The following is a 16,115-nucleotide window of genomic DNA, read 5'->3' on the forward strand; positions in this document are numbered from 1 at the left end:
TCCAACCTATGCCCCAACACCTCAACCAGGCTATAGCACCAAGTGCCATGTCCAGGCTTTTTTAAACACATCCAGAGATGGTGATTCTGCCACCTCCCTGGGAAGAGCATTCCAGTACTTTATTATTCTTTCGGTGAATAATTTTTTCCTAATATCCAACCTATCCCTTCCCTAACGTAGCTTGAGACTGCGTCCTCTGGTTCTGTCAGAGACCGACCCTACCTGTCTACAACCTCCCTTCAGGAAGAAGGGGGCTGTTTCCCAAAGGAATATGTCCTCTGAGAGGGGTTATCAGGGATCTACCCCTGGTGTGCCTATATTTATTTATTAATTGATTGATTGGTTGATTCTAGTCAGTTCACATCCTTTCTACTGCGGTATCTCTATTCCAATTATTAGTTCCTCTGTCCTCTCCGGCGAATCTGGCGGGACATCCCACCTGTGCCCCCACTGCTGTCGGTAATTAGCCGGCAGTAGTGGTTAGCCCGAAGGGCTGATTAATCAGCCAGAAGGGCCGGTTAATCAGTCAGGGCTAGTCCATGCGCGCGATGCTGCCCGCGGAAAGGCGCCAGATAAGGGAAGGTTCCCTGAGGATATGGAGAAGAGGGGGAGCGCGCCCCTCAGCTCATTAACCGCGTCATTACCCGGCTCATTAGCGGCTCATTTGCATACCAATGCGGCTCGCGCGCGCCTTTCCCGCGCGCTTCCCGCCGCCGGGCGCCCCCTGCCGTGTTGGCGCAGGGACTACAACTCCCGGCGTGCCCCGCGGCGGCCCCTCCCGCGCGGCCCCGCCCCTTCCGGCGGTCCCCGGCGGAGCGGAGCGGGGCGGGCGGAGCGCGGCGGGTTCGAATCCCGGCGGCGCCGCGCCCGCCATGAACTTCTCGGAGCTCTTCAAGCTCTCGGGGCTCCTGGGCCGCTTCTCCCCCGACGGAAAATGCCTGGTGAGTGCTGGCCGCGCTCACCGGGGCCGTGCGGCCCGGGACGGGGCGGTTGGCGCGGCCCTCGAGCGGCCGCTGCGCGGGGCCCCCCGGGCCGGGCCCGGCCGGGCTGCGGGCGGACGCTGCGGGGCAGCGATGGAGCCCCGGAGCCTGCGGGCCTGAGCTCCGAGGCTGCTGCCGAGAGGCTTTGAGGCACGAAGGGTCAACACCGGAGACCTGAGTTTGGTTTAATTAACCGTAATCAGTTAGATGAATTAGTACTTTAAATTAAGGACTACCTAAAGGGAGCCTACAGGGAAGAGGGAGGGGACTTTTTACAACGGTTTGGAGAGGCTGGAGGAGGAAGAACAGCTTCAAACTGCCAAAGGGCAGGGTTAGATGGGATATTGGGAAGGAGTTCTCTGTGAGAGTGGTGAGCCACTGGCACAGGGTGCCCAGAGAAGCTGTGGATGCCCCTGGGTCCCTGGAAGTGTCCAAGGCCAGGCTGGACAGCTTGGAGCAACCTGGGATAGTGGAAGGTGTTCCTGGATGGGCTTTAAGGTCCCTCCCAACCCAAATCATTAAGGGATTTTATGAAATAAAATAAGGTATCAGACAGAAAGTAATTTTTTAAAAAACTGGAGTTACTTGCTTAGCAATTATAGAATTGAGGATTCTGTTTACTCTAAAGCCCCTTTCCCCCGGGTTAGTTCTCACTGTAGTTTGCAGTGGAGCTCAGTGCATATAGAATAGAATACAGAATCCTAGACTGGTTTGGAGTGCAAGGAACTTTAAAGCTCATCCAGTCCCACGCAGGAACACCTTCCACTGTGCCAGGATGCTCCAAGCCCTGCCCAGCCTGCCCTTGGACACTTCCAGGGATAGGGCAGCCACAGCTTCTCTGAGCACCCTGTGCCAGTGGCTCACCACCCACAGGGAGGATTTTTTTTTTTTTAAACACAACATTGACCCTCTCTGAGCTAAACCTGGCATCCCAGCGTGCCTGACAGGGGCAGCCCTGGTGCTCCATCCAGGATCCTGCCCCAGCTCAGCCCTGTCCCTGTCCCCCCCAGGCCTCGTGTGTGCAGCACCGCTTGGTGGTTCGAGATGCCAGCTCCCTGCAGATCCTCCACCTCTACAGCTGCATGGATCAGATCCAATACATCGAGTGGTCCTCGGACTCCCAGTTCATCCTGTGTGCCATGTACAAGCGGGGCATTGTCCAGGTGAGCATGAAAGCAGCACAGGGTGTGTGTCCTGCTGGGGTTTGGCTGTGATGTGAGTGAGAGCTTAAGAGCCAGCACTAGTCTGAGGCTTTGCTGAGGCACCTGATGTTATTGATAACACAGTTTGAGGATAACCCAGCACGCCGAGGTTTTGAAAGCCACGACAAAAATCTTAGTTTGAAAAGGAATATTTTGGATAAAAATATCTAGCAAAACAGATCAGAATTGGAGACTATCCTACAGAAATAAATAACATGCAAGCTTGTTAAATGAACTAAACCCGTTTAAATGTTGGATATTCAGTATATTTGTCACAGAAAAAATCCAACCCCACATCATTTGCCCTTTCCATGACCACACAGAGTACGGGACTCACTTTTGCAGCGGGATCCAGCGCCAGTCCTTCATGGCTGCGGGTGGTTGGGTGTCGCTGAGCTCCCTGAGCTGGGATGCAGGAGCCTGTTGCCAGCTGCAGGGAATCCTCCTGAGCAGAGCTTTGGCTGAGCTGATGCTTGCTGCTCCGTGTGGTTGCTCCCTGCCCCAGGTCTGGTCCCTGGAGCAGTCGGAGTGGTACTGTAAGATCGACGAGGGCTCCGCGGGATTGGTGGCCTCATGCTGGAGTCCGGACGGGCGTCACATCCTCAACACCACCGAGTTCCATGTGAGTGTGCAGGCAAGGCTTGCTCCCCTCGGTGTCAGGTGTTGCTGTCTGCCCTTTGCCTCCTAAAATAACCCAGAGCCCTTAAAGCTGCAGCGGTGGTGGAGAGCGCGGATGCAGCTCTGTGCTCCTGTGTGTGGCTCGGGTTAGTGCCAGGCTGGGTGTTTGTTGTTCCACTAAGTGGAACATTTTAAGTGTTTTTTCCTCTTGCTTCTGGTGAGAAGGTAGAAAATGGAGACTTAAATCTGAAGGTAAAATTGTGTGGTTTAGAACATATCCTGATGTTTTGGATTTTGGTGGCCTTCATCAAAGCAGTCTTAGAAATCCAGTATGTTGCTTGCATGGTGAGAGAAGCCCAGGATTTCTAGTTAAAAACTCAAACCATAAACATTTCAGAGTGATTTTAAATTAAAACTTACAGACCTATTGACCTATGAGATTTAGATCCAGATCCTGGAAATATTTTCCCAATTGTTTGATTTGACACACAGGAGCCAGACTGCTGGTAGAACTTGTGAAATTAAAATTATAACACCTTTAATGCTTGTTGAGACCCATATTGGGGAATGCTACTAATGTAGAATCCAAATTGGTTTGTGGATGGTCAGTTTGTTGGAAATCTTGTGGATTCTGACTTTTCCACCTTTTGGATTAGAGCTGATGATTGCTATTATTGAGTACAACAATGAAGGGTCAGAAAATAGCCAAGAACAGCATGTGAGACACTTTCTTTTTGTATTTACTCCTTCCAAACCTGTGGAAGGGTGTTAGGTGACAAGATCTTGTGCCATAACTCTGGTTAGCACAGAATTCACATGCTGCAGTGCAAGATTCCCTTTTTTTTTTTTGGGTAAATCCCAAAAATTAGTTAGTAGGATAATAAGATATCCTGAAATTGTTAGTAGGATATTGCTGTGGACTCTGCTGTGTGTGTGTACAGACCCACTCCCCCATCCCTCTAGACAGGAATGATAAGTTTAGACCTTGGTATTCCCAGGTGTGAGCTGCCCTGATAGCAGCCATAAAAATTAAAAGCAAGCCCAGAATTCCAGCCTGGAGGCAGAGCAGCCATCCCTGCTGGTCAGGCAGCAGCAGAGGAGGCAGAACTGCAGGCTGGGGCTGTGTCAGGCTCCCAGAGAAGATCTCGTGGCACGTGCATGTGGGGGTGGACCAGGGAGGATTTATTGCCTCCCAACAGAACTCGGTTTGACCTTAGAGGATTTCATTAAGCCTTTGCCAAGTTGGCATCTGTGTTGGGATAAGTTTCCTTTCCAGCTGTAAACAGGTTGCTAAATTAGCTGTTGTCAGACAGCTGCCAGGGCCAGGCCGTGGTTGGAGCTGTGTTTATTCTCTCCCTGCTAAATCCACAGTCTGGGGGGGATGGATGTGGGCAGTGCTCAGGAGATTTAGTAGCAGTGTCTTATCAAATCCACGGATTGCCTGGAAGGTTTGGGGGTTCCCTGTCAGCTCAGCTGGGCTTTGGTCACTTCCAAACAGCACCAAGTAACCACTTGCTATTCCTCAGATCAATGTGAGCTCACAAGGAACTTTCTTATTCCCTGAGGAATAAGAAAGGGTTTTTTTTTTTTAAAGGTTATGGTTGGGCTAACTTCTTTCTAGCAATCTGTATTTACGATTTTGCCTCAGAAAAATCATTACAGAGTCCCAGAATAGTTGGAGTAGGGAGATCATCCAGTCCAACACCCCTGCCAAGGCAGTGTCACCTGGAGCAGGTGACACAGAAATGCATCCAGCTGGGTTTCAAATGTCTCCAGAGAGGGAGATTCCCTGCCCTCCCTGGGAAGCTGTTCCAGTGCTCTGCCACCCTCCATGAAATGAAATTCTTCCTCATGTTGAGGTGGAACTTGGTGTGTTTTAGTTTATGGCCATTGCTCCTTGCCCTGTCACTGGCACCTAAAAAAGGAGTCTGGCACCATGCTTTGACACTTGGAATTCATCAGCTAATTTGTAGGGTTTCTTTGTGGTCAGTGTTCCTCCTCTACTGAAATCCACTCTGGGAGGCAGTTCCACATTATCAGTGTGTCCTGTGGAGGGTGTTGAACCCCGTGTGACTCCTTCCAAGGCCAAAATTTACAGGCACGGGTAGAGCTTAACCAACAGCTCCAGGTAAAGGATCTGAAGGAAATGGATCCTCTTCACATTTCTGAAAGTGCTCAAAGCCAGGTTGGACAGGGCCTAGTGGAAGGTATCCCTGCCCATGTCAGGGGTGGGATAAGATGAGCTTTAAGGTCCCTTCCAACCCAAGCCATCCTGGGATTCTCTGCTTCCTCATGCCCCTCACATTTTGGGATAAATAGTGTGAAGATGTTCTGGAGTGTTTCTCTGAAGAGCTGTGCTTACAAACTACATACTTGGTGCTTTGTCTCATTCCATGTCAAGTCCTCAAGCATTAAGGAGCTTCTTTGGAGCTGCAGCAGCAGGGAGAAGTGTGTGTGTTTCTGTGTGTATCCCAGCTAATCCTTAGTAACTGTGCGTGGCTGCGTTGGCTGAAAAATGCTTCCTGGCGAGGAATGTACTCTGAATAATCTTCTGAAATCCAGTGCTGACAGACACTGCTATGTAAGGGGGCTGAGTGACCCAGTCAAGTCTGGGACAAGAGTTGACAGTCATTTGAGCTGTAGGTTGTTTAAAAGTGTGTTTTTGTCTGTTGAAAATCACCAGTCCTACACCTGCCTGGAGCTGTCAACATTGGGCCGTGGTCCTGGGCCACTGTTTATCACGTTACCATCTAAATACTTTTTATTTCTCAGCTGTTTTTAGGCTATTTTAAAAATGCTTCTGCTTTTGGTTTGTTTTTCCACTGCAAAACAACAGCTGAAAACTTCTCAGACACCATTATTGTGAGGATTTGAGTTTGACAACTCCACTCAATCTATGCTGAAGAGAAGGTATTTCCCAAAAGGAGCAGTGGAGAAGGGCTTGCTGCAGACTTAACTAATCATGGGCTGTTCTCCTTCTATAAAAACAATTGTCCCTTCTCCATGAATTCCCTGAGAAAGGCAATGAGCAGCAATGGAAATTTCCTGTCATTTTTGAAGCGTTTGGTTTCTTCTCTCATCCTCTGTGTTTGGTGTTTCTGTTGCTCCTGATCCTGTCTGCAAGCTGTGACATAATCCTTCTAATCTTCTTCATCTCATTTATGTTGGCAACTTAAATGAGATTGTGGAATGTTCCAGGTGGGAATATGAAGGTTTTCCCTTTCTGTCACAATTCAGTTGTAAACACAACGTTTAGGGAAGGGGGTGTGAAATCCATACATTAAGCACATAATATGTGTTTCTCTGTAGGAATGTCTGAGTGGGCACAAATGGAACAACAGAAAAGGATCCTGCTTTCAGGAAGCAAAATGATTTGGTTTTAAATGTTCCTAGCACTAGACCAAACCATCCAGTTGTGTGAGTTGGATGAGAAATTACAGTGGAATTATAGAATGCATCTGTGGGCTTTCCTCTGAGCCTGCAGCCCTTGCAGGGGAGAGAGTGGAGTTGAGCAGAGAGAGAATGACAGGATGAGAGGACACAGCATCAAGCTCTGCCAGGGGAGGGTCAGGTTGGACATCAGGAGGAATTTCTTCATGGAAAAGGTGGTCAGGTGCTGCCCAGGGAGATGGGTGGTGGAGTCCCCATCCCTGGAGGTGGCACTCAGTGCTCTGGGCTGGGTGACAAGGTGGGCATCAGGCACAGGTTGGATTGGACTTGATGATCCTGGTGGTCTTTTCCAACCTCAATGAATCTGTGAATAGAGGATTTGAAACAAGATGATCTTTAATGTTCTTTCCTGGCTGTGATTCTTTGATCTTGTTAGATATTAAAAGTGTCTTGTGGCTGACAGATGGAGTGAAGATGAGGGCTCTGCTTTTCAGACACTTAGAGGCATCTTTAGTTGTAGTCTGGGTTTTTGCAGGTGTATTTTTGTGTGTGTGACTGTGCCATGCAAGGTGTGCTGGCCTCCTGAGGCTTGGAGCAGGCAGTGTGGTCCAGGATGGCAGTGTTGTGTTTGATGCCCAGCAGGCCAGGGGAGCTGTTCATGAGGCTGAGTAGCAGCACTCAGATGCCTTTGTCAGGAAAAATGATGATCCAGCCCTGAGCATTCGAAGCCTGCAGCTGCTAAGCTTGTATTAAGTGGCTGGAGAATGTGTGCTGTGTGTTTTGCTCAGGGGAGGCAGGGCAGCCAGTGCATTTAGGGATGCAATTAATAGTCCCCAGCAGCATTTCAGTGCTGCAGTTGCTGCAGAGGAATGTGTGGAGGCATTGTGTTGGTATTTTTAAAGTAAATCTTGCCTGAGGAGCAGACTGACAGCGCTGGCTTTGGCTGGCCGGAAGTGAGCGGCCCCAGGGTCATTAATCAATAAAAGTTGATTCATGTTCATCTCGTGGGGTCCTCCAGGAGCTGCTGAACTTAGGGGAGGAGGTTCTGCCCCTCTGCCCTGCCCAGGTGAGACCCCACCTGCAGAGCTGCCTCCAGCCCTGGGGTCCCAGCATAGGAAGGACCTGGAGCTGCTGCAGAGAGCCCAGAGGAGGCCCCAGGGTGATCAGAGGGATGGAGCAGCTCTGCTGGGAGAGTTGGGATTGTCCAGCCTGGAGAGGAGAAGCTTTGGGGTGACCTCATTGTGGCCTTCCAGTGCCCTGAAGGGAGCTTACAGGAAAGATGGACAGAGCCAATTTCCAAGGGCCTGGAGTGACAGGGCAAGGGGGAATGGCTTGCCACTGATGGAGGACAGTGAGATAGTGGGAAGAAATCCTTCCCTGTGAGGTTGGGCAGGGCTTGGAGCAACTTGGTCTACTGGAAGGTGTCTGTGTCCATGGCAGGGGCTGGGACAAGATGAGCTTTAAGGTCCCTTCCATCCCACATCATTCTGTGAATCCGTGGGGAAAGATTTCTGTGTTATTTCTTCAAATGTCAGAAGTTTCCTGATGTGTAAGGCAGAAGGATCTGTTTGGGATTCCATGGATCTCAGATAGGGAGGCAGTGTTTATTGGGATTCTGAAGCTTGGTTTGAACCCTGTAAATCCCTTGAATTCTGCTTCCCACCAAAACTGATCATGTCAGCAAGGGAAAAACCTCCAAATTCTGTTGCAACACAGAACCTGCAGTGCTATCAGTGAAGCACATCCACAGGCTGCTCCCTCAGCATCCTTTGTCACCACTGAGCATGCCAGGTCCTTCAGGGAAGGAAAAGCTGTCAAGGACAAACCTGCAGAAAGGTGTAGGAGAACCTTCCTCCCAAGACTGCTGGGCTGTGTGGGGTGTGGGAGGAGGAGGAGGAAATGGGGACAATTCTGGCATTTTCCATAATGGATCAGAATTAATTTTGAGTGTTCAATTGTTCAGGGAAAGCTTTGTGATAGAGGTGCTTCACTGGAAAAAGTCTTACCTGTAGCTGTTCCTTGGTGCAGTAAAATGCAGGAAAACACAAGTTCAGAAGCTGAGTCTGGAAACATTCCTTGCTCCAGCTCCAAATGCAAAGGTTCACGTGCCACCCTGGTGAATGCCCGTGTGTCTGGGCTGCCGTTGCTAAGGGAGAGGGAGTATTTGTTTTTAATTGGGTAATGTGCAGATGGCAAGGCAGAGCCTGCAGTGCAGCTGTGACCTTGGGGAGCTCTGGGGAGGCTGGGTCTGCCTTGGTGCTTGTGGAGGCACAGTTCTCCAGAAATCCCCCAAACACCAGTGTAAAGCCTTGCTTTGCATAGCAGGTTTTGGGTGTCTGAATTTTTCAGTAATTCTGTAAGGGTGCCTGAGGAAGGAAGAGCAAAACACAAATCAGCCATCAAAGCTGAGGGTTTTTAAATGTTGTAAAATCCAGCTCAATGCTCATACTTGATAGCCTTTTCCCAAGGGATGCAGTGTTCTGAAGGGGCTGTAACTTGTCATCCATTCATAAAGGCAGGAAACTCCCCACCTCTCCTCCAGATTCTGTGATGAATCTGTTTTTCCAACTGTACAGTGACTCTAGCACAAACATCTTCCCAATCTACTGCCCAGTGTCAGGAACTTCAGTGTTTGTGAAGAGGTTTTCTCCATATCAGTGCTGTGAATTTTGTATCCCATCTTACTCGTGTAAGTTTGGGGTAAATTCCCTGCTAACTGCCAGAAGTTGGGACATAATTCCTCATAGCTGCTCCCCATGTCACTGTGTTACACCAAATAGCTGCAGAATTAATGAATCACAGAAGTTTCATTGATCCACTTTGTGTTGCTGAATTAGGTTGATGTTTTCCTGTTAATTTTTTTTTTTTTAAATTTTCACAAATAACCAAAACTGCTCCCTGTCTCTGTGCCAGCTGCGAATCACGGTGTGGTCCTTGTGCACCAAGTCTGTGTCTTACATCAAGTACCCCAAAGCATGCCAGCAAGGTAAGTAACACCTGGCTGGGAATGGTCCTTTGATGTGGCAGAAAGGGAAGATGACTTTAATGTGACTGCAAACCCCATTTTTGGGCACAGGGTCTGGTCCTGTCCCTTCTGAGCAGCACCTGCAGCCAGGTTGTGGTGTCTGAGTGAAGGATTCCAGCTGATCCATGTGCCTGCTCTTCACATGTGCATCTGTGTTGTGTTTGCCTCTGAGGGACCCTTTAAGACATTAAATTATGCTGGACGTGCTCCCGATGAGTTAATCCAAAGTGACTTTTGTCATCTTCTGCATATGGAAAGGCTGGAAAGGGAAGCTTGTGTCAGGGCTGTCAGACCACATGGCTGTGGTGAGCAGTTTCCTGCCCAAGGCTTGTATCCCAGAGATGACAAAGACAATTATGTATTCCATGTAAAATCCAGGAGCATGGGGAGCAATGCCTGGGAGTTAGTGGAGACCTGATGGTTGCATAACTGATCCATTTAGCCAGGCTAAATGAAGGGGTTATTTGAAATCTGTTGGGTTTATATAACAACTGTCAGTGGTTAGATGTGTTTTGAAGCACGCTGGAGCTCTTCATCCTGAGAAATTGTACATTCTGAGCTTAAAAATTGCTGACACAATGAATCAGTAACACCGTGCTTTGCCTTGATTAATGTGACCTTCTGTGAAGAGATTCTGGCTCCTCTTTTAGTCCTGCTTTGAACTGGGAGTAACTATGCCTCGCTGAAGACTCATCAGCTCTTCTGCCTTGTTGTCTGATTTCTGTTTGAGCCAGTTTTAATTAATCTGTGCCGTGGCAGGGGTGGCTTTCACCAAGGACGGGCGCTACATGGCCGTGGCGGAGCGCCGCGACTGCAAGGATTTCATCAGCATCTTCGTGTGCAGGAACTGGCAGCTCCTCAGGGTAAGCTCTGCCTCTGCTCCCCCTCTGCTCTGCAGGAGGTTACCTGCACAGTGAGAGAAACACTGAGAGTATCGAGTGCTTGGTACTTGGGACATGTGGTATAAAGTATTCACACGTGGGATCAGTCCATGGAGGGTGGCATTGGCCACGGGCTGGATCTGGGCAATTAAACCTCACTAAGAACTTTGTGTCACCTCTAATTTGGGAATTCTGAGCCTCAGCAGAAGCTGAGAGAAAATTGGGAAATACCCCTAAATGTTTGTCATGTTCCTGAGCTCTTCCCTAATGAAGTGGAAGCTGTGGCTGTCCCATCCCTGGAAGTGTCCAAGGCCAGGTTGGATGGAGCTTGGAGCAACCTGGGATAGTGGAAGGTGTCCCTGTCCCTGTAAGGTCCCTTCCAGCTCACACTTTCTGGGATTATGTGATCCCATACTTGCTTTAAGACAAGGAATTAGTTTTCCTGGATTTTTGATTGATTCAGTGTAACTAATTTAATTCTCTTATGAAATGCTGTTCATTTGAAGGTATAGAAACTCTCTGCTTTTCTGTAGAGGGGATCAAAGATCCACTGAATGCAGCATGTATTACAGTGGATTTTTACAATTTTTATTGCTACTCTGGCATATAAAAAGCTCTTTTGTGTTTGTGGTAGCCCTCGAAAGGTTAAAACTGAACATTCTGTCAGCTTAGATGCAACAGGATTTGTTGGCATGTTTCAAATGGTTTTGTGGTTTCTCTTTTGTGGGCAGCATTTTGACACTGAAACCCAGGATCTGTTTGGGATTGAATGGGCTCCCAATGGCTGTGTGCTGGCAGCCTGGGACACGTGCCTGGAGGTAAGAGGAAAAGCAGATTATTTTCTTGAAGAGCTCAAGTTGGTCTTTGGCCATCATGTATAAAGCAGTGACTAAAATAATTAGTGTTTAAAATGTTTCTTTTGAATATAAGAGGGTGTGAGTCCAGCTTTTGTTAAACATTACATTTGCATTGGGGATGGGTGTCCTTGCAAGTGGACGTGGCTGTTCTTTAAACCTTCAATGACAGCAAATTATTTCTAATTTATCTTGTAAAAAAATTGTAAACATTGTAGAAGCTGCCTTCATTATTGAAATAAGGAAAGAATAATGGAAGAGTGTAAGAGTTTTGTACAGCTTTACTGACATTGCACTTGCACAGTGATTTTACAGTTACTGCAAGTATTCATCCAAAAACAGAGCAACGAAGCCTCTTAACTCATAGATAAGAGACCATTTGTACCTTTGTATTGAACTTGCATGATAAACAGGCAGAGTTTGGCAGGATGACTTGCCTGCCTGTGGTTTTCAGCAGCATTGCTGGATTTTGGAGTGGCTGTGCTGTGTTTCAGTACAAGGTGCTGCTGTACTCCCTCGATGGGCGCCTGCTCTCCTCCTACCGTGCCTACGAGTGGCCCCTGGGCATCAAATCAATTGCCTGGAGTCCCAGCAGCCAGTTCCTGGCCATTGGCAGCTTTGATGAAAAGGTGAGAAGTGTTTCCTGCCTTTTTTATCTAAATCATTTGAAGAAGTTTGCCCTAACAGTCTCTGCTTGCCGTGTTTCCTGAGCCAGGTGCGTATCCTGAACCATGTGACGTGGAAGAAGATCACAGAGCTTGAGCATCCAGCAGTCATTACCAGCAAAAAGACTGTAAGTGTGGATCCCAAATCCATGGAGACCTTAGCAGAGCTTGGGTGCTGCTGTTTGTATCTGAAAGATGCTCATTAATCCATTTAATTCTGGAGACTTTTCTTTTTTTTTTCCTCCCAGGGCTTGGGAAATTGCATGGCAACCTGGGAATGTAACAAAACAGGGGAATCCTTTCAAATTTGGTGGAATATGTGTCTGTGATCATCTCTCTTGAGCAGTGATAGATTCTCAGATGCTCCTGTCACATGCCAATGTATTTTGGGTGTAGGTGGTGGCTGCATTACAGATCTGGGTGTGCAGCCGATGGCAAACTGGAAAACTGAACAGGAGAGATTTGTCTCAGCTTTATACAATTCCTAACTTTAAACAGTGCTGGAACTGGATTGTGTTCAGATTTTCCATCCTGTGTGGACAGGCTCATCCAGCTCACCTAAAGGGCATTTCCTGGAACATCTGTCAGCATTGATTTTTATCCTTTATACCTGTACCTGCAAGGCCTGACAGATTCTGCGCTGTTGGCAGCAGGTGCAGAGCTGCTCTTCCCAAAATCCCGAGCTGATCTCATCCCTGGAGGTAATGAGAACAGTGTGTGGTGCCGTTTGCCATTGCAGAGGGACTGAACAGACCTCCTGGAAGAGTTTGTGTGTGGATTTTAAGCCTGCAATATTCACATGACTCTGCCTCTTAGCCAGAAGCCAGGCACGAGCCATTAAAGCACCTCAGCAAAGCTTCTCACGGCTGAAAAATGCCTTAACTTCCAGTTAGGTGTAAAATATGTCATGGAAAACAAATGGAAATAGCTCTGTTAATCTCTACTACACAGACAGGAATTGCAGTTGCTGTGTTTTATCCTGGTGCTTGTGTTCAGGAATATGTTGCAGGCACACTAAAATATTTTTGCTATTTTCCTTCTGCAGCGCTGCACTTTGTTTGTGACAGAATCAGATGAAAGATTTTGGGTTGTAAAAATGAGATTCATGGTCCTGCTGTAATGGGGATGATTTAATTTGCTAGCAGAAATAATGAATGGGGTGCACTGCCTGGGGCTTATTCTCTGCTGTGTTTTTCCTGATCATGGTTCCAAATGGCCCATAATTCACTGGGAATACTGGATTCCAGATCTGCCTGGGAATACTGGATTCCAGATCTGCCTACTGAAAGCCCTTTCCTCTGTTGATGAACCAGGGGATGCTGAGGTGTACTAAATGTGCAAATGAGCCAGTGGGATGTGGGTATTTGGTAACAGCCCATGTTCAAACTCTGCAAGGCCCTTCTGTAGAGCTCTCACTTGTTTCTTTGTAGATTGTGTATAAAGAAGTGGAGAAATCCCCAACTCTTGGCACAGAGAGACTTTCTTTCCCTCCAACAAGAGCATTGGCTAGTTCTCTCTTCAGCACACAGAGTAAATGTAAGCCAAAGTTTACTCAAACCAGACACTTGAGTTTGCCTTGGGAAGTCTTTAAATAAACATTGTAGGTGAACTCTGCCCCCTTGGACAGATCCTCTGGATGTTCTCTAGGGCAGTAAAAATCAGTCTCAGTCTTTGTGGCACTGTAAATCACCTTTGGTTAACAGTGTTTGAAATAGTAGTTAGGAGGTAGTAGAAAAATCAATCTCTCTTCATTTTCCTGATTTAATCTCAGTCTGAATTTCCAGCCTTTCCTTTTCTGTAGGAGGGCAGGAATAGTAGTAGGGTGGCTGTGTGAAGATGTAGTATCTTTAAAGCAGTTGAAATTCTGATTGGAACATCTTGGAGAAGAGTAAAATATGGTCCTATCACTTCAGAGATGAGGGGTTTTAACAGTTGGATATAAATGCATTATCCATCCAGGCTCACTTAGTGACATACTTTTATTTCCTGTTCCAGATGACATTTGCCAAGTGCCAGTTTCTTTACACTACATCAAACCAGTTGCTGACAAGGCAAATCCCAAAGTGGGAGTTGGGATGTTGGCTTTCAGTGCAGATAACTCTTTCCTGGCAACCAAAAATGGTAAGTTCCGACTGCCCTGCCTTAGAGGGGAAACCATGAGGGGCATGTGGGGGTTTCCTTAGCAGAAATGATCCTTTGCACTATAAAAAGAGTCATGGCCCTGTAAAATCAGCTCTGTTGGGAGATGTGTAACTACAGGGGAATCCCAGCCTGTCTTGTAGTGTGTGTTAACTGTTGTGAGCTGCCAGAGCTGCTGATCAGGGCATGAACTCAACCTTGGCTCTGTATTTAATGAAAATAGTGGGGTTTTATATTTCTTCAAGTTTGTGTGAGCACACTGTATTGAAAATGAAACAAATCTTCCCACTTATAGCCTGGGTCTCTTAAAAGGCAGAACTCTGCACGACCTATAGCAGGAGGAATTCTGACTGCCTGAATAGTGAAAGTCATGGAATTAAGGTTCCATTTTTCCCTTTGGTCCTGAGGGGCTGTTTGTGCCTGGATGCCAAAGCTCTGGGTCAGCTGCAAAACCCATCAGACAGACAATGTGATAAAAGCCAGGGAAGGACTGGGAGATGGACTAGATCACTTTGACCTTTTTTTGCAATATTTCCCGAAGGCTCTGCTTGGCAAAACTCAAGTAGTGCTAACCCTGGGGTGTACCTAAAGATTTGCGTTGTACGGATTTGTTTGTTCCTGTGCATTTAGAAAAACCACACGCGATCCTTCATCCTCCAGCTATCACACAACTGCTGCTTCCTCTGCAGATAACATTCCCAACGCTGTGTGGATCTGGGACATCAGGAAGCTGAAGCTGGCAGTGGTGTTGGAGCAGCTGTACACCATCCAGTGCTTCCAGTGGGACCCCTGCCAGCCCCGCCTGGCTGTGTGCACGGGCAGCAGCAGAGTGTACCTGTGGTCCCCAGCTGGCTGTGTCGTTGTGAAGGTGCCTGGGGAAGGTGAGCACACGACCTCCCAGCAACTGCTCCGTTGGTGGAACCCTGGCTGCTTGAGAACTTTTAGATTTTCTGTGCTGGAAAAAGTTTCTCCCCAAGAGAACGCTGCATTTGACCCGAGGCCGTGGAGAAGGCTTCCAAAATGGAATGGTGGGACTGGGATTGGGGGTGTGGAGTTTGCATAGAAGTGTGTGATATCACAGGGGTGGAAAACCTAGAGTTTAAGGGTTTAGAATATAAGTGATATATATATATAAAGCAAGATGGACGTTTTAGAGTGGATGCTGGTCCCTCCTTCCCCTCCTTCCCCTCTTCCACAGGTTTGGGTGGTTTTGTGGAATTGGATAAAACTCCACATTGCGGGGCATGGGTGGTTGATCATTGGGTTAAAAATAAAAACAATCTAGGTGTCATTTCTTAATTGGACAGTTAATCCTTAAAAGGCCTTGTAGAGAGAGAGACACAGCTCCATTTTTAGCCAGTTAGAGTGAAGTGCTGTAGAACTCAGGGTTTGTGAGACTGTAACATAGATTAAGAATTAATAAACATCTGAGTCCCAACAAGAAATCCATCTCACACATTTAATCCTGACCCTGACAGAAAAGAACTAAAGAATCCAGACTCAGTGAAAAATAATATTCTATTTATAAATTGATCTGAGTGTTATCCTGGAAATAGCTCAGGTGTGTTCTTGGAGCTGCTTAAAAATGGCTGTTTTCACCCTCAGGAAAAGAGAAGCTCACAGTGAGACACGGGAAATGTCTCAGGGACAGCATGGGGCCAAGCAGGGATTTATTTGTGTGGCTGATTCCAGCTGCCTTTTCCTCCAGCAGGAGGATGGGCTGCCAGCTCCTGGCTGACACACTGATCTCTTCCTGCAGGTGACTTCCAGATTGTGTCTCTCTCCTGGCATTCCAGTGGGGACTCCATGCTGCTCCTGAGTAAGGACCACTTCTGTGTGTGTTACTTGGAAAGAGAAGAGGTAAAATAAAAGAACTAAAATGCATTAAAACTGCTCCCAAGTCTGAGGAAGAAAGAGGAAAAGGATTGAAAACTTGTTGCCCAGTCTGAAGTGTTTGTATTTATAAGTTATTTATTTGAAGGAGCTCCAAGCTCAGTGTGTGAAATACTGTGACTGCATTTGAATGAAGTGATGTAGCAAGTGAAATGTAAGGAATGAGTGTCTATTGCAAGAAAACCTGAATATTGAGGGAGTTGGTATTTTTCAACTCTGAACCCTTATTTTCTAAAACTGTAGCTCTGTGTATATATACTGTATAGCTATTATTTAAATTTTCTATTTCCAATAAATATTTTGATAGTTACAAACTATAAACCTGCACCTCTGCACTTGAAAGTCTGTTTCAGTGTGATCAGTGATGTGATGATGTAGTGATTTACCCCAGCACAAGGAAACTGTTACTTGCACACAAATAATTTTGGGTGACAGTAACTGTGCCTGGGCCACCGTGGATTTATTACA

At 47.2% G+C, this 16,115-nt stretch overlaps 1 protein-coding gene across 1 annotated transcript; it reads left to right on the plus strand.

The window, feature by feature from the left end:
- Positions 1-804: 804 nt before the first annotated feature.
- Positions 805-15,974, plus strand: WRAP73 (WD repeat containing, antisense to TP73). The gene is made up of 12 exons (XM_054647731.2): positions 805-941; positions 1,991-2,143; positions 2,688-2,804; positions 9,104-9,176; positions 9,975-10,078; positions 10,828-10,914; positions 11,445-11,579; positions 11,666-11,743; positions 13,046-13,151; positions 13,611-13,736; positions 14,444-14,635; positions 15,514-15,974. The coding sequence occupies exons 1-12, from the start codon at positions 873-875 to the stop codon at positions 15,621-15,623; spliced, it is 1,350 nt and encodes a 449-aa protein (XP_054503706.1). The 5' UTR covers positions 805-872; the 3' UTR covers positions 15,624-15,974.
- Positions 15,975-16,115: the final 141 nt, after the last annotated feature.

The sequence above is a fragment of the Agelaius phoeniceus genome, chromosome 24 (assembly GCF_051311805.1).
Source record: "Agelaius phoeniceus isolate bAgePho1 chromosome 24, bAgePho1.hap1, whole genome shotgun sequence".
NCBI classification, from domain to species: Eukaryota; Metazoa; Chordata; class Aves; order Passeriformes; family Icteridae; genus Agelaius; species Agelaius phoeniceus.